The 23776-nt window shown below is 38.4% G+C and overlaps 1 protein-coding gene across 1 annotated transcript; it reads right to left on the bottom strand.

The window, feature by feature from the left end:
• Nucleotides 1-19001: 19001 nt before the first annotated feature.
• On the bottom strand, nt 19002-20500 carry LOC105537649 (BTB/POZ domain-containing protein KCTD8-like). The gene has a single exon (XM_011977291.1). It carries the CDS (start codon nt 20118-20120, stop codon nt 19002-19004), a length of 1119 nt encoding a protein of 372 aa, XP_011832681.1. The 5' UTR covers nt 20121-20500.
• Between the last annotated feature and the right edge of the window lie 3276 nt (nt 20501-23776).

The raw sequence follows: 23776 nt of genomic DNA, 5'->3' as shown, positions 1-23776 counted from the left end.
ACACAGGAGCAGAGGATCTAATCAGACTCCCATGAATTGGAGATAAGAGTATAAATTTTCACTAAAAATTTCAAAAGTGCAGGACTAGATGAAACGAAGAGAGGTCTGGGACATCCTATTTGGTTTCCCAGTTTCTTCTGTCCCACATGGGACATTCATTCTCTGACCCAGAATGACTGATGAGTAATTCAAGGGAGGTTTTATGGAGCTCTTCACAGACAGGAGTATATAAGTCTACATTTTACACTCCCAAAGAAAAATGGTTTATATGATATTCTCCAGTGAGCCACACCCCATCGATTCTGTAATTACTTACTACAAGACATCCCCTAACTAGGGATATATGGTAAAGGCCTTCACTAGATAAGGTCTCTTCCTCCTAGAAATACCATTCATCTTTTACTTGGCCAGCCAGTTGACATGGAGATTAGACTGGGTCACCTATTTCCTCTTGTTTCCCCACAAGACATACCCCTGGCAAAAGACATGGACTAATCACAGGCCAGCTGCCAGGTGTCTTCCTTCCTTCCTCCCAAAGTTCATTTGTTTATACCACCTATATAGCACTAGAATTCGTCCCTTACTCCCTATCTCCACTAATGCTCATCTGACTCATCTCTAGCCTCAACATTTTCAATACCCACCAACTATCCAAACAAATTTAGTTTCCCCAGTTCTATGTGCAGTCTGGTGCCACAGTTGCTTTTTGAAAATGCACATTCTGATATAAAATCCTTTGCCTGATATCGAATGTGCTACATCATATTTCCTTTGCCTACATTTCCAGATTTTTCTTCCAACACATCCCCTGATATCCAGCCAAATCAAACTATCCCCCGAACATGCCATTTTTGCATGAACTAGCAAAGCTCTCAAGCTCTCTTACATGAATGCTCACATTTCTGTCAATAATTTGCAATGTCACCTTTTCTCTAATGCCTTCCCTGAACTCTCCATTCAGTTCAAGGCAATTACCTCCTTCTCTGTTTCACCATAATTGTCTATAAATAATAAGTAAAATGGTTAACTTTAGTGAGCCTTGACTTTGCAAAAGGTACCGTGCCAAGTGCTTTCTATGCGTCACATCATTTAATCCTCGGAGCAACTCTCTGAAATATGTACTATTATTCTGATAATTTTACAAAAGGGAAACCAAAGTACAGAGTAAATAAATGACTTAGCCAAAGTCACACAGTTATTAACTAAAGGAAATAGGGTGTAAATGCAGCCCTGGTTTACTCGAGAACACTCCTAACCCCAGTCATAAGATGTCTCCACTCACTCATCACACAGCTTCCCTACTTAAATCAATAAATATTTGCTAAGTGACAACTTGCTGCCAGACATAGTGTGAGGCTTTAATGAGCATGGAGAGCAAGTTGAAAAAAAGAAAGCACTGTCTCTAACTGAAGAAATCATCAGTTGTAAAAGTCTACCTAACATACCATCTTTCACGACTTCACACAAGAAATAGTGCTGTCAGACACAGTGCAAGACTTTACTCCATAGGAAAGAGAGACCAAATCTAGTGTGAAATTATCCCCCTTAACTTGACTGGCCAGAACACCCACTTGAGGATTCATAAGGAATTTCTCTGAGGAGTCTGAAGTCACCTAGTAATTGCTGTCATTCAGGGGATTTTGTGGGATTATTTATTACAATTTACAGGCATTATCATTGTCTATAATTGCCCTCTATCTACCCTATATCTTGCAATTCACTGATTTAAGTTCATATTCCAATGATAGGCAAAAGCTATTCACCTGGCAAGTAGCTTGCATAGAACTTCAACTTGTATCTTACCTAAATTATGAAGAGTAGAGTAGCTTCTAATCTACTTTCTTCCTTGTATTTTACTTCAAAGCAATTTATGGATTCTTTTCACTCCTGACTCAATTTATATAGTACAATTCAACTGAGATGCTAAAAACACCTAGCAAGTGTCTTGTCTTTTATGCTCACATCATTCCTCAAATGGGAGATGGGGAAATAATCTCAAGGAATTTAAGTGATTTTCATGAAATTGATAACTATGAAGTAGCAAAAACAAAAGGTAAGCCAAGATCTCGGATTTTTCTCTAATCCTTGCCAGAATCCTTATGCTCTTTATCACAACTACAACTATAATTTGTCATGCGCGTCCATGTGAAGAGACCACCAAACAGGCTTTGTGTAAGCAACATGGCTGTTTATTTCACCTGGGTGCGGGCGGGCTGAGTCCGAAAAGAGAGTCAGCGAAGGGAGATAAGGGTGGGGCCGTTTTACAGGATTTGGGTAGGTAAAGGAAAATTACAGTCAAAGGGGGGTTGTTCTCTGGCGGGCAGGAGTGGGGGGTCACAAGGTGCTCAGTGGGGGAGCCTTTTGAGCCAGGATGAGCCAGGAAAAGGAATTTCACAAGATAATATCATCGCTTAAGGCAAGGACTGGCCATTTTCACTTCTTTTGTGGTGGAATGTCATCAGTTAAGGCCGTTTTCACTTCTTTTGTGGTGGAATGTCATCAGTTAAGGCGAGGCAGGGCATTTGCACTTCTTTTGTGATTCTTCAGTTACTTCAGGCCATCTGTGCTTATAGTGCAAGTCACAGTGGATGCGATGGCTTCGCTTGGGCTCAGAGGCCTGACATAATTGTCTAACAATTTAACAGATACTCCTTTATTCTAGATTCTAATATGATCATTTTAAGATTATATACTTCAACAATATAAATATTCTCCAGGTACTTTTTATTATCCAAACTGAAATCCTACTTCCTATACTTTTCCTCATTGATAACTTGCAAATAAGCACTGGAAATTATGAGATTAAAATTACCAGTCTCATTTCTATGACATACACATTAATATGTAAAGAAATGCCATAAGGGGAGTTATGCAATGATGTTTTTGCAGAAATGAAATGTGTATGAATATGAATACAGTTGTAGGTATTTCAATAAAAATTACAAGCCTTTCAGATATTCTTTCCAAATTCAAATGAAGCACCAGGTGTGCAGGATATGGCAGATGTGCCTGCTGCATACTAGCATAAGGAGGCTAGGTGGCTACAAACAAATTTCCTGATCCCATTGAGATAGGCTTCTATAGGTGATCGGTTGTCCTCCCACTGTGAAAACTGGCTATGAAAAAGAAATACTTAAGCATTTGCCCTGCCTTTCCTCTGTGAGCAGTATTTTAAACAGTTCTTCAGAGAAAGTTCTTCATTACAACATTCCAGCTAATAAATACAGAAAACACAAATTAGAAAACCACAATTTTGTATCCCTTATGGTAATACTTGAATCAGGCAATTGTATTCAATCATACAACTATCAAATAAATGTTTGATGCAAAGTTACAATGGAGGGATTTGACTGCCACCACTCACATCAACTGATTAGTGGGGCAAATTAGCACAGAATCACCTATAAATAGTTTTGCCAAAAAACAAACGAAGTTGAATATAGTCAAGGTCGAGTCAATGTCCACTTACAGAAAACATTGGTACAGAAGAACAATTTAAATGATACTACAAGAAAGCAAGCAGCCATATATTCAGAACAGGGGACATTAATCTGCTCAACAAGACCTCCTTCTGTAAACAAACTGATGGCATTACATGTAAAGAGAAACTGAGATGGACAGAGTGAGAGTCAAAGCAGAGAGACTATCTCATATTAACAGAAAAAAAGACATAAAAATACGATGTATAGCCCTGAGCTTTATTTTTTAAAAGGCTATAAAATATTTTTGAGACAATCTTGGAAATATGATTATGAATGATGTATCAGATATTGCCAAAAAATATTATTTATCCTGCAAGGGTTGATAATGGAATAGTGGTTATATGTTTTTAATAGGCATTTTTTAGATATTTAAGTATGTAGGGGTGAAATTACATAATATTTGGTGTTTGTTTAAAGTTCTTCAGCAAAAAAGAAACAGACATGAAGTGATGTTTTAGTTATTGTTGAAAGTAGCAGGTGCATATGTGGGAGTTTTTATAAACAATTCTTTTTCCATGATGTTTAAATTTTCATAATATAAACTTTAAAAAAATGACAACATCTAAGTAAAGACTACAAAACTGCAGCCTTAGCAAAAGGTACGACTGGTGCTCTTTCACACAAAGGCCACTGCTCTGCTGACAAAGCTGGCACCTTCCTCCAAAACCATTAATTTAAGAAGAGAAAATGAATGATTCACAGAGGCCATAAAATAAAGAGCCTTCAACCCTAAATATTACATTACTCAAGATTTTCGTTTCCCTTAATTCACTCATGAAACTGTCCAGAAGTGCACAATGATTTTGAAAGATTTTTTTTTTTTAATCAAAGAAACTTCAAGATTGGACATAAATAGCCTGGGTTATTTAACCCTTCAAGCAACTCACAAGTCCCATACCTGCAAGTTGGAAAAGGAGCTGTGTATTTCTGCAGAGGCAAGGAGAATATACACTGCCCAATGTGCCTTGAGAGGTGGCCAAGAACAATTAACAGAAAAGAATCTTCCAGAAGGCAAAGAAAAGAACCAGGAAGGACAAACAATAGGCAAGAAAGTTTTTCTCAATGGTAGAACTAAGGGCTGCCAGACATATTTAACAAAAAATGTATTCTATTGTCAGAAAAAGGAATCTTGTTATGTCTGCACAGCAGGATTTGCTATTGACCTGTGGCTTGCTGTGAGTTTCCCATTTTCCCATTCTAGGAACAAAAGCTTTCAGTGAAGCTATCTTGGTCCTATTCAATATTATTCATTGAATGCTTTGGGGGGCAAGTAACATATATTAATATAATACCCACAGGTGACCATTTCACAAGTAATCACATTCAGACCTCATACAATGTACTTACTGTACATGGCCCAAAGATGGCAGGCTAGCTGATGAGGCTTGAGGAAGGCAGGTTGATGAGGCTTGGGGGTCTCCCTTTTTGGAGAACGTTAGTAAATATTCATTTGCATGAAGGGCAGTTTCATCATATTAGGTAGGAATATGGGTTGATAATACTATTACTGTGGTTAGAATTTTAATAGGGAAAGAAGGCAGCTGTATTTGTCTGTTCTCATGCTGGTAATAAAAACATACCCAAGACTGGGTAATTTACAAAGGAAAGAAGCCTCACAGTTCTACATGGCTGGGGAGGCCTCACAATCATGGCAGAAGGCAAATGAGGAGTTAGGTCACATCTTACATGGCGGCAGGCAAGAGAGTCTAGGCAGGTAAACTCCCCTTTATGAAACCATCAGATCTCATGAGATTTATTCACTATCATGAGAATAGCATGGGAAAGACATGTCACCATGATTCAATTACCTCCCACAGAGTCCCTCCCACAACACATGGGAATTATGAGGGCTACAATTCAAGATGAGATTTGGGTGGGGACACAGCCAAACCATATCAGTATCCAAAGAGATAGAGTGTAGTGGATCCTTTCGGCCAGCTCACTCAAGATGTTTCTACCTTTTTAATTTAAAAAGACTGGAGAGCTTTTAAAAACTACATTCCCATCATGAGTAATTAGAACAATGAAATTTAAATCAACAATAAAATATCACATTTCACTTTACTCTTGCAACAATTAGAAAACTGAATTTTGCAAAGTGTTGGCAAGGAAGTGGAAATGACAGAATCCTCATGTACTGCTGCTAGGAATGTAGACGTGCTCTCATTTGTACAGCAATCTGACAATATTTAGTCAAATGACATATAAGCATACCCAGTGTCCCAGCAATTCCTTGCCTAAAGAATTCTCACACAGGTCCACACTGGATGTGACCATGATCAGACTGAAGGCAACCTGAGTACAGATCAACAGGGAAGAGTTTAGTTAGGTAAAATACACACTAGGAAGTAACGTTCCACCCTTAGAACCAACCAATTAGCTTAGATAGGCACATGAAAATGAAGTGCTCTTAAAAAGAAAGCACTAATGAGAGAGATATCATATATATAAATTAAAAACATAAGTGAGACAAAACAGAATACTGATTGTCCAGGAACACATATAAACATAAGGATCTGCATTCAATATATTAGACTGGTTGCCTACGGGAGATGAAGTGGTAGAGATCAAACAGTTTAAACTTCAATAATAAGTCTTTTCACAGACCAGTGATGACAGTGTGCTATGAAAATTTGTTGCTATTGTTTTGTTTTAAAAGCTATATTTTCTACACCCTCTTGTGACCTGGGTTCCATAAGTGATTCAGCTTCTACAACCACTCTGGTAAACTGAGGAATAAGGGGAAACAGGAAGTAAGTTGATGATCTTACTTTAACTGGCATGGATGATAGCACAGATGGTGGAGCTAGATTCTGTAGCTGCACCTGGCTCCCTGATTCTGAGCTCCCAGGTCCTTGCAGGACAGTAAGTCCCTTGGTAGTCCTATTCTAGGATGTGGTTGCAAATCATTCCTGGAAGCTCAGCCCTCCCAGTCAATCTGTGAGCAATACATTATACTTAAGGAATCCTTCCCAGCCTAAACTAGCAAGAATGAAGTTTGTTGTTTGTAACTAAGACCTCTGAAAAATAGAGGGAACTTGAAAAACATTGCCTGTTCAAGCTTTTCCCAGATTTTTTACAAGATAAAGACTTTGAAAACTACCATAGCAGTTTGCTAGGGCTGTTATAACAAAGTACTATAAACTGGGTGGTTGCAACAACAGAAATGTATTATCTCAAAGTTCTGAAGGCTGGGAGTACACGATCAAGGTGTTGGCAAGGTTGATTCCTCCTGAGAGCCATGAGGGGAAATCTGTTCCATGCTTCTCTCCTAGACTCTGGTGGATTGCTAGCAATTTTTAGCATTCCAGAAACATTACCTGTATAGGAAACATCATTCCTGTAGAAACATCACTTCTACCTCTACCCTCATGTTCACATGGTGTTCTCCCTGTGTGTGTGTGCATGTCTGTCTCTATCCTGAGTACAAATTCTCCCTTTTGATAAGGATACTAGTCATATTAAATTAGCGCGTACCCTAATGACTGCATTTTAACTTGATTCCCTCTGTAAAGCAGTGCTTCCGAAAAAGGTCATATTCTGAAGTGGTGGGGAGGCAGGGCTAGGACTTCAAAATATTTTGGGGGAGAACATAATTCGATGCATAAAATATTGCATGCGATTTAACAAAAAATATAACCATTAGTCCCTAGACTCGGGTGATTATACTAAAACTATGGGGTAAATCTTTTTTCTCCTTTTTTTTAATTTTAGGTTAACCGAACACTGGATATTACTGAGTTTCACAGTATGAATGCTAAATAACAAAGTATAATTATGATAAATATGGCTTGAGAGTGGCAGCTATAAAACAGACATCTTGAAAGTTTATTTCACAATCTAAACATGCTAAAACAGTAAGTAAAAACTGAAGTATCAAAATGGTTCTTTCATGCTTTAGAAACACATTAGTCCAATAGAAGAAAAGTAAATTATTACACTAAGCTATAGCAACTTTCATGCTGAGATTCTGAGAACATTTATTTTTTGTGCCATTTGCTAGCAGCATTAACCATTGTTAACAAGGTCCATATCTTCTATTACATAGCAATTATCTTTCTCCCACTGTCTATGAAGCATGCTAAATCACCCATCACAGGTCCACTTGACTGAAATAAAAAGGAATACACCAAAACCACTTCAAATTCTAATTTAATCACAAATATAGAATATTTGTCAATGGTAACCAGGAGACGTCTTCATTTTAATTTGACTTCAGGATTTCTTCACAGGAAATAGGCAATGTTTATAAGAAATATGGCAAAATCTGGACTTTTGAATAGATTTTACATTTCTGCGCATGGTAAAATTTCTCAGAAAAGGAGTCAGTTATAATACAGAGGCCAGAAAGATTATCACTTTCAAAATACTCCATTTTTCTCTAAATAGGCCATTTTTAGCAAAGGATCAATGTTAACTATGTCTTATTTCTAATATAAATTGGTCACTATTCAATCACAGTTCAGAGGGCAAATGTTTTTAATAGCCAGTAGTAGTTGCAGAGTCATACTGATGTTCTCCCAAAACATGCTTGTATGTGTGTCCACACACACACAAACACACCCTCATGCCTAGACTTTGTGGTCAGAAGTTAGTAGGAGATACTCTTCAGCCGTGAGCTTTAGCCATCGCACAGAGCCTCACAGTCTGTATGTTATGTATCTATTCAGCATGCCATTCACCTACCATGTGCAATCTAAAGTCAGAGAAAGCAGATATCCTACAAATGTCATGGTCCCAGCCATGAAAGGTAGGAAATATGTTCACTACTGTTTACTACCACACCTTCAATATCTAAGAGGCTGCTTAGTTTATAATACTGGTTAATGAATACATGAATAACTATAAATGAACTGAAGAAGAGATATGATTCAGTACCTTAAAATTAATCTAATCTGGATTTCCCTCAGTTTGATAGATTTTATGTTTCTGATTTTTTTGAAAATCGTTAAATGAAATAGAGCATGAAAAGGTGTTTCACCTCAGTAAATGTTTTGTTAATAGCATAAACTCAACACATTTGTAAAGGAAATGACAGCCTGACACACTAAAGTAAGGACAAATACTCTATTTCATTTAGCACAGATTACTTGGCAGGCAATACTTATGGCATTATGTGGAGATAAGGTGAAAAAGACGATCAATTTCTACCATTTTCTCTCTGAAGAACTGAAGTATAGAAAAGTAAAGAACCACAAAATAAAATAAATCTACATAGTAATGAAGATTAAGAATATAGCCCAAGGACTCTGATCACTAAATCTCTTTTTTACTCTAAATTAGAATCACCATTGAAGGATTCATCCCCAAAACCACCATATAAATGACACCAATAATTTGCAACCACCACACCTGCTACCTCCCACCAGTCACTATAAAGCTGCCACTGTAGTAACTTTTCTTATCAAAAGCAAAAGTCACTTTGGAATCATATGTACGAATCCTTATTATCCACCTGCAAGGAGACATGCTAGGTGCAGACTCACCAACCAGAAGAAAAGAGATCAGAATATTAGAGAATTATTTCTGAATGTCTGCCAGTACCTGCCTCAGATCCCTCTGCTTTCTTCAAATACCTGGACTTAAGCAACTAGAAAACTCATATTGAATATATGTCAGAGTGGTTTCAATAAGAGCTGATTGAGTTGACAGCTAACAGTTTTCTTAAAATTGTGAAGATATGTATTTGAATCCAAAATCTAGCCTGAAATTTTGGCCAAATGCCTAGACTTTGGGCAGTGTTTGAGCCCAACTGGCTCTGTGACAATTTGTTATTTTGTGTAAAACTGTTGAAAATGCAAACTAAAAGCCCTCATCAGAAATATAAATAAAGATTATGATTAAGAAGTGCTTTGTCCCAGAGTTTGAGACAATTTCTATTGACTACAAGTATTATTTTTAATTGTGTCATAATTAACCAGTGACCAGCACTCGACCTGGAAGAGTAAATTTTTTCTACCTAATCAATGAAAAAACAACTAGAATAGACTTATTTTAAAAATAAGTTACAATTTATTTTATACTTAGCAGGTCAATAATTTTAAAAAGAACTCATTAATGATAACAGGACCTTTTCAGGGCAGCTTTTAGATAGGAGTTGCTTTCAACTTCCTTAAAAAGAAAAAGAGAAGAAATCTGGTACTGAGAATTATTGTAAAGAAATGGGATTGCCTGTGTATTATTCTGAGGTCCTTAAATTAATAAATGGCAAAGGCTAACATGTATTGAGCTTTTAATTTGTCCCTGATACCATTTGTGCCTGATACAATTCTAAGTATGGATTGCTTTATTTGATCCTCATGACAAAGCTTTCAAGTGAATATGATTGTTTTTCTCACTTTCCCTTCAGGAGGGAGCATGAAATTATTTTCCCAAGATCTCAAAGCTAGAGACAAAATTTTTCAAGGAATCTGATTTAGAAGAATTAAAACATTCATTGTGTTCAACTACTCACCTCTTAGAAGTAGAGGCCAGCAGATTCTGGCATTGTTACTCCATAAACACAGTACTACTCTCTTTATTTTACTTATACCAAAAATGAGAAAGCACACCTAATTATGCCAAATGATAAGAAAGAGCAATATAATATGAATCCTATTCTCAAGGTTTTTGATACAGTAACTGGTGAAATCAACCAAAATAATAAAACTGAGTGGTTAAATCATTCACTATTCTGGTGATATTAAGTCAATACTACATACTTCTTTATTATATTAGTTTCTTCCAGTTTATTTGCTTTTTATTCCATATGCTTTAATATTCCATATTATTTGCTTTTTTCCCCTATAAAAGCAGGGTTTGATGGGAGACTGGTTACAATATGGTAGAAATAATATTCTAAGTTAACTGTTGAACATACATTTAACTAAGTTTAATGTTGAATAAGCACAGAATATTATTGTATTATATTGTTGTATAGTAATTGTATTATTGTATATTATAATTGGACACACTAATAAGTATCCAATTAGGAATCATGAAGCTGTCTGTTGTTATTACCAGCAAAGTTGGTTTATTTTTATTAACTACTTTGACACAAGGTAAAGAAACATAAGTAACACTAATATTTTAACATTGATTATTAAACAGTAATACCTGTTAAGTACATTTTAAGATGTCTTTTTAAAAATGAATCAAGATTACAAGATAGAATTAACTGGATCCTCACTTTTACAGATACTTTATCAGTATTATCAGATACTTCCTATATTTAATTTCTACAATAAAGCCTATGTCAGGAGGCAATATTCTCTTTGCATCTAAGATTTTTTTTAAAGCAAATACTCAACACTATCTGTGGTTGTAGGTAGCCTTGGGGTATGGAACATTTGTCCAACACTCTAAACTATCATTTATTTATTTATTTATTTATTTATTTTTACTTTTTTGACAGAGTCACATTCTGTCACCCAGGCTGGAGTGCAATGGTGCGATCTTAGCTCACTGCAACCTCTGCCTCCCGGGTTCAAGCAATTCTCCTGCCTCAGCCTCCCAAGTAGCTGGGATTACAGGTGTTCGCCATGACGCCCAGTTAATTTTTTGCATTTTTAGTAAAGATGGGATTTTCCATGTTGGCCAGGCTGGTCTCAAACTCCCGTCCTCAGGTGATCCATCCACCTTGGCCTCCCAAAGTGCTAGGATTACAGGTGTGAGACACCACACCCAGCTTCCACCAATAATTAAATATAAAGAAGTGTGCGTGTGCACGTGCATGTGTGTGTTTACAAATCTAACAACTTCATTTATAACATTATTTTAATCTGTCCGATATTTTAGTTAACATTTTACTTATTTTCATTTCGTATAGGTGCTTATGTAACACTTCTCATGTCATTACTCCTGCTTTTTGCCCTCTTGTTAACATACTAGATAACCTCTCTATAACATAATTCACAATGATATAAAGTTTATTTTGATCACCTTAAACACAAGGTCTCTGTCTTATTCATATTTGTACGATTTACCCACGCTTTAGCCTGGTAGTTGTTCCATAAATGCACTTTAAAGTTGAAGTGAAACTAAACCTCAAATTCAGTGACAACCTAATGGAAATTCCAACATCTCTAGTTCATTCCTTAATTCACACTTTCATTCAGAAAACAAATTTTTTTAAGTTCTTAATGTGGCCTTAGCCTCTGCCCTGAGGGGCTGAGAACACCACTCTCAGGCACAGAGAGAGAAAGCTACTGTAGAAGATCAACATGCGAAAAGATCATTACATACTGTAGGAAACACAATGAGGGACCTATCCTAGTGCACCAGGAAAAGAAGTGTGAAGGATTCTACAGCAGGGGTTCACTTAGCATTACATGGCTACAGTGCCAAGGGGTATACTGAAAAGCCAACAGGTCAGGGAATAAACTTATAAATGAGATACACTCAGCATAGAATACTTCATATATTTTCATTTGTTAAAAAAGCAAAATACAACTAAATTTGTATGAGAATCAGACACTAATCAGAAACTGGTATCATTAACAGAAACTAATAATGAGATGTATATAGCTGATAGGCAGATGACACCTATATTTCCCATTATACTTACAAATTATAAAGTAACTAATTCACTTGTTGGAATGACTTTGAAATCTTATAAATAAAATTATTCTGATCTTTAGGGGAGTCCTTGCAAAACCTCTGGTGCTTCAGCCTCATACTATTAAAAAAAAAAAATGCATTTTAAATTTAAGTCAGTTTATCGAGCCTACAGGTATTACTGGTTTATCAAACCTATAACTTGGTTACCCCCCAAAAAAGTGTTAAATTGAGTCAAATGTTTTATTTTCTTTAATTATAAAACATTTATGAATACAGTAGCATCAATCCATAAAATAACCCTTCTAGCAAGTAAAGACTATTTACTATATTTCTATGAAAATTTAACATAAATTTTAAAATTTTGAGTTCACTCATATACATTTCACACCACACTTTTTTGCTTATAAATAGAAGTTCTAAGTACTTAGTAGACACCAAAATATATTTGTCAAATTGACTGCAGGAAACAGGCAGTATTTTTCAATGTTTTAAGAGTAAGGGCTTTGACATAAGACAGAACTATTCAAATCCTCAGCCCTATACAAGCTCTAAGAACCAGGGATGTTACTTAATGTTCTAAATCATAGTTTTCTAATTGAACTATTAGGGAACTAATGTCAAGCTCAAGGAATGTTATAAGAAATAAACAAAGTATACAGTCCCACCAACAGTATTAAAGTGTTCCTATTTCTGTAAACTAGCTCAACCATTGTGGAAAACACTGTGGTGATTCCTCAAGGATCTAGAACTAGAAATATCATTCAACCCAGTCATCCCATTACTGGGGATATACCCAAAGGATTATAAGTCATGCTGCTATAAAGATACATGCACATGTATGTTTATTGCGGCACTATTCACAATAGCAAAGACTTGGAATCAACCCAAATGTGCATCAGTGACAGACTGGATTAAGAAAATGTGGCACATATACACCATGGAATACTATGCAGCCATAAAAAAGGATGAGTTTGTGTCCTTTGTAGGGACCTGGATGCAGCTGGAAACCATCATTCTCAGCAAACTATCACAAGAACAGAAAACCAAATACTGTATGTTCTCACTCATAGGTGGGAATTGAACCGTGAGATCACTGGGACAAAGGAAGGGGAACATCACACACGGGGTCCTATTGTGCGGAGGGGGGAGGGGGAGGGATAGCATTAGGAGATATACCTAATGTAAATGACGAGTTAATGGGTGCAGCACACCAACATGGCTCATATATACATATATAATAAACCTGCACATTGTGCACATGTACCCTAGAACTTAAAGTATAATATAAATAAATAAATAAATAAATAAAGTAATATATGCAAAACATTTAGCATAAAATTAGGTGATAATAAATGTGATGGTAAATTTTTTTAACAGATTCTGTATCTTGAAATAATCAAATTTTTTTCTGAGCTTACAAACAAAGTATTCAATATCAATATTTATAAAACTGTGGCAATGTATATGTATTGTACTTTTGTTATTTAAGATGTCAATAAAAATTTTAATGTCATGGGGGAAATTTCATTAAATGTGTAAACTTATTAAATGTATAAAACCAAATAAACCAAAAAAGGACAGTATATAAACCACCTATATAGTATGACCATGACTTTTTACAAATATGTCTTTTTATCTACGTGTACATAGAAAAAAGACTGGAAGGAAATGAATCAAGATTTTATTGATATTTACTAGTGGTGCTGATTAAAACTACACTTTTTGTTTTAGCAGAGGTCCCTAAAACTACATGTGCTACTTTTATGATTTTAAAATTATTTAATCTTATTTTTTGTAATGAGAACATTTGAAATGTACCCTCTCAGCAATCTGAAAATATAGACTATCAATGAACTGCATATAAAATTATGACCGGGCACGGTGGCTCATGCCTGTAATCCCAGCACTTTGGGAGGCCTAGGCAGGTGGATCACCTGAGGTCAGGAGTTCAAGACCAGCCTGGCCAACATGATGAAACCCCATCTCTACTAAAAATACAAAAATTAGCTGAGTGTGGTGGCAGGTGCCTGTAATCCCAGTTACTTAAGAGACTGAGGCAGGAGAATTACTTGAACCTGGGAGGTGGAGGTTGCAGTGAGTTGAGTCACACCACTGCACTCCAGCCTGGGTGACAGAGTGAGATTCTGTACCAAAAAATTAAAAATTAAAAAATTTATTAAGTATTAAAAGGGTGACTTTTAAATGACAAGCAATCATTTTTCGGATTTTTAAACCAATTCCAGCTAATAATTTATGACAGTAGAATAGATAATAATTAAATACTGGTTTTATACATATTTCTCTTTTTTCCAAAGAGGTTTTTTCTTCTTAACTAAGGTATACACACACACACACACACACACACACACACAAACAAATTGCAAGTCCTAGCATCCTCAGCTACAAGGGAAAGAACTTGTCAAATAAAGCTTGTAGCCACTTAATTTTTCAGCTTCATTATCTGCATAAAGATTGACTCACACAAAGCTGAAAAGGGTGACAGGGAAAGCCAAAGCCATAGCAATATAAAAAAAGATAAGTTCAAAGACAGAACTATGCCAGATATAAAAGTTCAATGTCATTAAACAACAATCAGCGTCATAGCACAGCCTCTAAACTTTCTGCACTCCAAGATTTTTGTCATTTTATCTGCTTTATTACTGGAACTAGTTGCATTAAATCAGAATCTTGATGTTTTAAAAAGTTATCCTCTCCTTTTGTTTATTCCTCAGTAATTCAAAAGTCATTCAGCCATGTGAATACAGAGAAAATTTTCACACTGTCATTGTAAAAATAAGTAGTAACTCGGGAGAAAAAGAATCAACTTTTACAATTGTGGTTAACAAAATTAACTTCCATAAAATGATGTTTGGCAATCAAAGAAGTATTTTTGGACTCATAAAAGATGCAATTTTAATGGTATTCACCTAAACAGAATGATTTTTAAAGATGTTTCTTAGAAAGCTCTTAAATTCAGCAAACATGCTAGCACAAGATTGAATAGCCGTTTGAGTATTTTCAACTCAACTAGCTTTCTTCAACTCAACACAGTGAAATAAATCAGAATGAATCTGAAAGAGTGGATATAAAAATCCATTAAGACAAATTACATTTCACAGCCCAGTTCAGTAACAGCATTAATTCCTAGATCTGGCATTGTCTTGTATCAAACAAACAAACAAACAAAAGATATACCAAACATAAAGAATATCAAGTACAACCTAGTGAAAGGTATACATTCACACACAGACTGCTCAACCAAACTATGGAGTTCAAAACTTGAAGCACTACTAGAAGAGAAGAGCAATACATCAGCACTACCTTTTCTGCAAACTCACTGATTATGAGAAAGAAAGAAAACATATAAAACTAGTTTTTTTCTAAGGATAATCAACCTGTCACATTCCAAGCACGTTATCTATATTCTATATAATTCATGGCCAACATAAAATGTCTTTTTATTGTCCCCCAGATACTGCTAAAGGCAGCCAAAATGACACTCACCAGACATCCCCCCAAAACAGAAAGCACAATAAATCACTGTTTTCCCCCCAAGAAAGGACAATCCATCTTCAGTATTAGAAGAAGAATATAGAATTTAATAGCACCAGTATATGTTGCAGTGTACTAAAAACACTCGATAAATAATGAGTTAAGACTGAGAACAGATGTAAGTGTTCATGTAGCCAAATGAAGCTGATATTAAAGTTTAATAGCCTGTATATAACCTTGAGCATAAAAACCCAATGACTTGGATACAAGCACTTAAAGAGATATGAATCTAGCTCAATATTTATCAGAATATATTGCCAAAGTTTCAAGTCCTAGTGCTAAAACACTTCTTGGCCCTGAATCGGAAATGGGTTCTGTTGGAGTCAATCCAGAAAAACCAATTGGAATATGATTAGCAACATTCGGTGACTTGGCCTGAAAAATTCAAATTGAAATTCAAGGAAAGAAATTAGTAATTTAATTGGTTATTTCATAATTCTGAAAGTATAGTATGCTATCATTTAATTGCAAAATAATTTTCCATTAACTTTACAATTAAATTATACTTACTATAAAACAAAATTAAAATTTAATGTTCACAAGAACAATAAAGACGGTAACATGCTACTCACAATAGTAATAGCTAACATTTGTTAAGCTTTTATTATGAGTCAGGCACTAGTCTAAGTACTACATGTATATTCTCAAATCCTATAAAACTGGTACTGTGATAACTCCTGTAATACAGGTGACGAAACTAAGACAGAGAACAAGTAAATAATTTAACCAAGATCACACATTTGGAAAACAGCAATATCTGGGATTACTGGACCATTTGCCACTTTCTTCCCCTCTACTGCAGAAACTCAGGTGTGGTGGGCGTGGCGGGGTTGGCGGGGAATTAAAATTGATGCTCAAGTGTGTAAACTACAACAGTTTCAACTACTAAGTTCACATGTAACCCAGATTTTAAAAGGTGTTAAAGCGACTGATATTTGTTATACACTAAATAAATGTCACACAACAAACAAATATTTGCTGAAAAACAGAGTGTCAAAGGGGGAAATTAAAAGTTATTAAGGTTATTTTCTGCATCTAAAACATAAGTGGACAAACAAGGTCATCCAGTAATTTTGCTCTAATGAATAATACTGATAACCTTTTTAAACAGAAACTTGCCAAATAAGATAAATACATTTTGTCATCAACTAAACTGAAAAGGATGGAAATACAAACATTTTACAGTGTATTTTCATTCACCAAATATTAAAAGGAACCCATTCAAAATAACGTGTAAAAATATAATGAAAGCTGTAAAAAACATAAAATAAATATATGTATTCTAATATTCAAGACAAATTTTACATCTAAAATTTAAAATGACAACTCCATTTTGTTGATCAATGACTAGCTTACCACTTCAAAAGAACAATACTTTATCTGGAATTTGCATATTTTCTCCCAAAATAGGTTGTCTCCTTAGATTTCTGGGACTTTTATGAATGAATTTCAGAGGTCATTAATAATATGAGTACTCTGAAAGTAGTTATTCATAATATGAATATTTTATTTAACACTTCTGTAGCTTTAGAAGTGAAACAGATCCTGAATTTCAAATATCTCTCAAATTTACCTCATTAGTTAAATTAGCTAAGTTTCCAGTTTCAGTATACTAAGGGCACTTTTTCCCTAATGTAGAGATAACTTGTATTATCTCTTCATAATCAAAGTCATGATCATTCTCATATCCACATCTTTCTAAAGGAATAAGAAAAACCAAAACCAAGAAAGATTTTCAAAATTTCAGAAAACTGTGCGGAACATTCATGCTTATATCTTCTCTAACAAAAAACACTAACTACAAGGAAGGCAAAAGTTCATTTTACCTCATTTTCTGAAATGCCTGGAAACCTACGCTGAAATGACTTAAATCGTTTAAAATCTAAAAAGTTGTTGATAAAGGTCACAATGATAAGGAATAAAATGGTGCTAAAATGCTTAATTACTTAATATATATTTAAGAGGTGTCCATTTTATACAAGCAATGAAATATCTTCCCTTGGGTGGCTTTTCTTATCATTAATCTTTTTATTGTGTAACAAGTAATACTTTGATATATTTAAGACAGTTTTTTAGCTACCAATTCAGTGGACAGACTCTTCATTTGCTTCTCTGTTGAAACTGTTGTCTCAAGAAACCCAGCATTACTTTCTAAAAAGCAGTCTACCTCTGAGAACCTGTGTGCTGTGGTTTGTCACTCAACTTCCAAGGTTCCCAGAATATACAAACACTAAGCCAACCTTCCAGTTAAGCTTGCACCTGTGCAAGGAGAAGTCCCTTCCACTTCTCCAGTCAAAATAAAGTCTAGAAAATTGTTCAGTACCCAATTACTGTAGTGACTGAATTACCAAAATAAATAAATACACTTTAAGCTGGTCTATTTCCATCACAGGATTTCAAGGCTACTCTCCCAACGCGACAGGTAAGTTTTAACTTGTGCCTGGCCAAAGGAAAAACATTTGCCAAATAATGTTCCTGCTGTCATCCCTGCTGGCTTTTCGTTTGTCCAAATCGCTCTCTAGTCGTTGTCTTTTCACTTTATAAACGCCACTGAGAATTGTGCCCACCACAGCCCCACCCCACTCCCAATTCCCAGTGCAGCTTCAGATTGTGGTATTTGGTAGAGTTCTTGAACTCCACATAGCCAGCTCCCGAACCGCACTGCAAAACGCACCCCGGATGCTTTCCCAAATCTATTCCCTCACTCTCACAATTCAGAAAATCGCTCTATTTATTCATTCTGAGAAAGTGGGCTCAACCCCTGCTTTTGCGCTGGAGAAGGAAACACAATCATTTTCTCTCTCTCTTCCCCATCCTCCCCAACTCCTTCCCCCCCTCCACCCTCACCCCTTCCTAATCTCCAACCCTAAGAGCACTCAGACATCCAAAGTTTCTAATTCCTTCCGCCCTCCCCTGTCCCAAACAGTGGGCAATCAGACTGGAGATAACCGACGCGGGGAAATCTGGGTTTCCATTGTCAAGGAGTCCCCTTTCCCCACAGCCGCTCTCATGCCCCCGCCCCCTCGAGGGGCTCTGGGGGCACCTTCATCGCTTCTCGCCTGCCCTCTAGAAAACCACCCGTAACTGGAGGCTACCGCGCGGCAGCTGTACCAACAGCAGGTGATCCAGGCGGTGCGCGGCGACGCCTTGTGATGGCATCCTGCCCTCTGAGGGCCACATGAAATGACCCCCAGCAGTCCTACGAAAGCAAAGAGGTGGAGGAGGGTCTATGCACCCTGCCCTGTGCCCCAGTCTCTCCCACCCTGTCCTCCGAAACAGAGGAGCCCCTAGCATCCGGGAGCGGGCTGGGTCGAGAAGGCAAGATCAATAAAGTTCAGCAAGTAAGACAGCTGGGAGCTGGGTGCTACTGAGTTCTAGAAAGGGGGAGTAGAGACGGAAATATCCGAAGGGGCGAAATGTAAATCGTGTCTACTGCAAAAGGGAGTCGTGCAGGGAGGGCCGCTCTCTATAAGGAGTTAACCAGCTCCTGGCCCGGACACCCCTGCCGGGCCTCCAGCGGGGCTCAAACCCGCCGCAGGTCAGCAGGGGGCGAGGGGTGCGGGGAAACGCCCGGGCTGCGAACTTACGGAAGAAAATGTACTCGGTGTAGCTGCTCCAGATCTTGTCGTCGCGGTACTGGTTGACGAAGGCGGCGGTGCCCGAGGAGTTACACGCCACCATGTGGAAGCCGGCCTCGGACAGGCGATCAAAGGCCTGCTCCAAGTAGGTGAACTTGAGGTAGAAGCGGGACGTGTACTTCTCCGGCTGCCGGTCGGGGTCGCGGCTCTCGTTGAGCGTGTCCCCGAAAACCTCCTTGGCCAGCGCGATGCGCCCGCACACCATGATGCGCGCCACGCGCCGGAACTTGGCGTCTGCCTGGTTGTCGCGCACGGTGGTATAGGAGCCCCGGTAGCCCAGCGTGAGGAAGCCCGAGCGCTTGTCCGGCGCGCCGCTGCCGCCGCCACCACCGTGCACTCCCGGGCCCGAGGGCACGGCGGCCGCCGCCCCGCGCAGCAGCAACGCGTCGCTGCTACCCTGCGAGACGTTGTCCTCCAGGTCGCTCTGGCAGCCCTCGTCGTTGAGCGAGTTCTGCTTGATGACCTTGGGCGACAGCAGCTTGACCAAGTCGGTGAGCTGGAAATACTCGGCCTCGCGCAGGAGCCGCTCCTTCTCGGGGAAGTGCTCCGGCAGCGCGAGCTGCTTGTCCCGCAGATAATCCAGCACATACCTGAAAAGGAAGCCGTCCCGGTCGATGAAGAAGCGCGCCCGGCTGTCCCTGGGCAGCTCGCCCCGGCGCCGGGCGCCGCCACGGGGACTAGAGGGCGAGAACATGCTAGCCAAAGTGCTGTCCGGGACGCTGAGCAGCGTCGAGTGCTTGGTCACATAGACCTGGCCGCCCACATTCAGCTCCACTACTTCGGGGAAGGGCGAGGGTGCGCAGGGCCCCGGGGCGGCGGCGGCCGACGCGCCGGGCGAGCTGGACGAGGAGACCATCTCGCTAATGGGCAGGATGGTGCTGCCGCCGCTGCCCGTGTCCTTCAGAGCCATAGTCCCCCCGCCGCCGGCCCAGTGACCCGAGAGAGCTGCACTTTCTCGTTCCCAGAGCCCGCGCCCCAGCCCTCCGGGTGTTCTCTGCGCCCTCGGGCAGGGCGGCGCGTTCCTCCGGCCGGGGCAGCCCGGCTCAAGGCTCGGGGCAGCTGCGGGGTCGGCGGCGCCCAAGCTCCATCAGAGGAGAGACGCGCGGGAGAGGAGCTCCGCCGGTGCGGCGGCGGCAGTGGAGAGGCAAGAAGGAGCGGCTGCTCCTTTGGGGCGAAGGCGGAGAAGTGTGAGAGAGACTTGCGAGAGGCTCTAGGACTGCTGCTCGGCTCTCCGCGGGGAGGGTGGGAGGAGGGGCCGAAGCAAAGAAAACTCGCCGCCCCGGCAGCTTGCTAGCGCGCCGCGAGGCCGGAGCGCCGACGGTGGCGCTAACTACTCCCGGCAGCCCGGGAGGAGGCACTGACGTCAAGCCCCGGACTGGGACCCGAGCCTCAGCTGTCATTTAAAGAGATAGGCTCCTGCCGCGGCTCCCGGGCTCCGACGCTAGGGGGCGGGACCGAGGGTCGAGCCTGCGAGAGGTGCCGCTTGGCGGCCAGCTGGGAGAGGCAGGCAGGGAGCGCCTAGAGCAAACGCGAGAAAAAAAAGACAGCGCTCTCCTTCGTTCATTTCACTCCCTCCTTGGGTCCATGCCCACCCCCTTTCCTCCCTCCTTTCCTTCTCTTCCTTTCTTCCTTGCCTCCGTCCCCAGTAAAACTAGTTTTTTACACTCTCATTAAGGTAAGGAGTGGAGGAGCGGAGAAGGGAGGATAGGTTTTGATTATAGCAAAGATGTCAGGCTCCTAATTTGGCTTCCGAGCAGTGATTGCAAAAAGATTACGTGAGGGTGGGAAGATGAATCTCTTGAAGTGGCTTTATGATACAGTTTAAGTGAAGGGCTAAATGCGCGCACCTGTCTTAGAATCAAATTTTACGACTGCATGCACTGAATATTGTTGAAAAAATTTTAAAACTCTGAAATCTGATTTCAGTTCACAATAATAAAGGAGTGTAAGACTGTTTCCTTCCGACGCTTTTACAATATTTAGTTTTATAGTAGATGCTTAATAAATGTTTACCGAGGGAGAGACAGAGCTCGAGAGGAAATTTACTCGATTTATTCATTCTTTTTAATCCTGATCAGTCTCTTCATTAATCTCTCCATTTCCCTTTCAACTCCATCATGCAAGAAAAGTGGCTGATATTTTTATTAGTCTTCTAACCTCAAGAGTAAGGTCACAAATAAAAATTATATGAATTTAAGCTCACTTTAATTTCCATGTATACAAAATACAGGTACAGTCTGCAAAATGAGCATTACTTGTGATAAAGAGTGAAAATAGGAATGCAAAAGAGAAATCTTTCTTCTACCCTGGGGCGTACTTTTGTGTTCAGAAACATAAAGAATCATTGATTTATGAAGTACAAAAGAGAAAAGGGTGTATTGTGGCACAAAGTAGTGTGCTTCAATTATCATAACAATATTACAGAAGACTTTATCCATTAGCAGTCGATATACAGATTTTAATATTTTTTTAAAAGTTAAATGCCTACTAATAGTTCCTTTTCTTCAAACCACCCAAAAAACCATCGAATTTCAGATATGGTTGTAAATTAATACATTATTTTTGGAGCATTACAAATTATGTTTAAATCATTGATCCTTATAAGCTACATCCATAGACTATGTCATACCAATTTTGAGGTTGCACTACATGAAGCAGAGAGAGCCTAATGGACCAATGAAAGAACATAATATATTTGCCAAAGGACTGAGACTTAAAACGGGGTTTTGGTATGCACTGTCATGCAGTCCTTTTACTCAAAACTATTGTGTCCTGCCAAATTTATAAACTGATTGATCAAATTAACTAATTTAATTGATTTTGGCCTTCATTTAAAAGTTAAAACCAAGTATTAAAATAATAGAAAAAATACGCTATTTTCTGCCTCATTAGAAGAATAAGAAAGTATTCGGGATTTAAAGTAATCATTCCTGGATAAATGAATTAATAGATGCTTTATAACCTTCATAGATGAATAAATAATAATGCCTCAAACCACTACTAATGAAGCCCATTTATTATAAGGTAAATGTTCCTAATGATAAGTATGGTGCAGACTGTAGAATTGTAATGAAGTGGATATATAATAAATATGCATATGAATATGAAGTCACTAATATTATCAGGTTGAAATCCATCTTTACTTTTGAATTAAATAAATTATGTCTGTAAGATAAAATGGTCAAGAATTTATACTCTAAATTAATCATCTCAAAAATTCACAATGAATTGTATTGTTTGATATATTCATTTTTTAAATGATTCCTTCAACATTGATTAAACATTTTTTCTTAATTTCTTCCCTCTTCATACTCCTATTACTCTCCTCTGTCTCCCAGTTATACCCTTCAACCAAACTCAGACTGAACAAATCGCAGATCTACAATATTTCTATCTTTCCTCTTCCTTCTGCTAGGAATGCTCTTCCTCTTCCACCAGATCCCTAACCCATTCTCCCTGCTTACCAATTTCCTCCAGCTCTTAGTTTAAATATCACTTTCTCTGGAAATCTTTACATTCACTTATCCAACCTAGTGAAGTGTCCTCCTAAGATGTTCCCATAAGATCCCATGTTTACCCATGGGCAAGGTTTATCACACTGATTTGTAACTGTGGTCCACCAGATTGTAAATATGGCATGCGACCGTATGCACTATCATATCCCCATGGAGGTAGACTATAGAGGTAGCCCATAAAGAGGTAACCAATTTATATTTGTTGAAAACTCACTGAATAGAACTGTATTAATATCATAAATGGATGACAATGCATCACCTATGTGCTGGGTACTAGGCTAAATAATGAGATTGCAGAATTGAGTTAGACCCTGTTCTTCACAATTAAAATCAGGTAAAGTGAGAACCAGAATCTAATCAAAATAAACTCAGAACTGAAAGAGAAGAGAAAGCAAGAAAGAGGCACAATTGAAGCAATCCATTTGGTGAACTGAGCAATCAACACCAAATACCGTAATCAGAACCATTTTGCTCTAAGCCACAGACACCATTAATGTTCCTTAGACCAATTTGATCACACATATGGGTCCTTTAAGATCTTCTGTTGCTACGCAGAGACAAGGCAGCAAGCTTCTCTGAATAGAAATTACACTAGAACTGTTCCCATACCCGGCACATTCTTAAATAACACGGTCAAACCTGAGTGTCTCTAAAAGCACAGCAAACAAACCAAAAAGGATATATTGAGTCCAGATTTTAACACATAAATAATTTAAAATTTACAATAACAAATTAAATATTTCTTCACTAGGCAGAGAGTTACTTAAAGGCAGAAAACGTATCTTCTTCTAAAGGGGAAAGAACACAAAAGAAAACGAGATTTAAAATCAAATAGAACTAGGTTAAAATCTAACTTTGTCTCTTACTAGCTTTTCAACAACTTACTCTGAACCTCAGTTTCTTCATGGGCACAGTGGAAAAAACAAAGACCTCAGCTCATCACATCAATGATGGTTTGTAACAAGACCACCTTGTTTGATGGAGTTCACTATATTTATAATGTCTGTTTCACAGTATGGTTCTCAGGGATGGGAATAGAGTTACATCTTGA

The sequence above is a fragment of the Mandrillus leucophaeus genome, unplaced genomic scaffold (assembly GCF_000951045.1).
Source record: "Mandrillus leucophaeus isolate KB7577 unplaced genomic scaffold, Mleu.le_1.0 Scaffold1770, whole genome shotgun sequence".
In the NCBI taxonomy this organism is placed as follows: Eukaryota; Metazoa; Chordata; class Mammalia; order Primates; family Cercopithecidae; genus Mandrillus; species Mandrillus leucophaeus.
The sequence above is the reverse complement of the archived record's forward strand: the minus strand, read 5'-3'. Positions and strand labels throughout refer to the sequence as shown.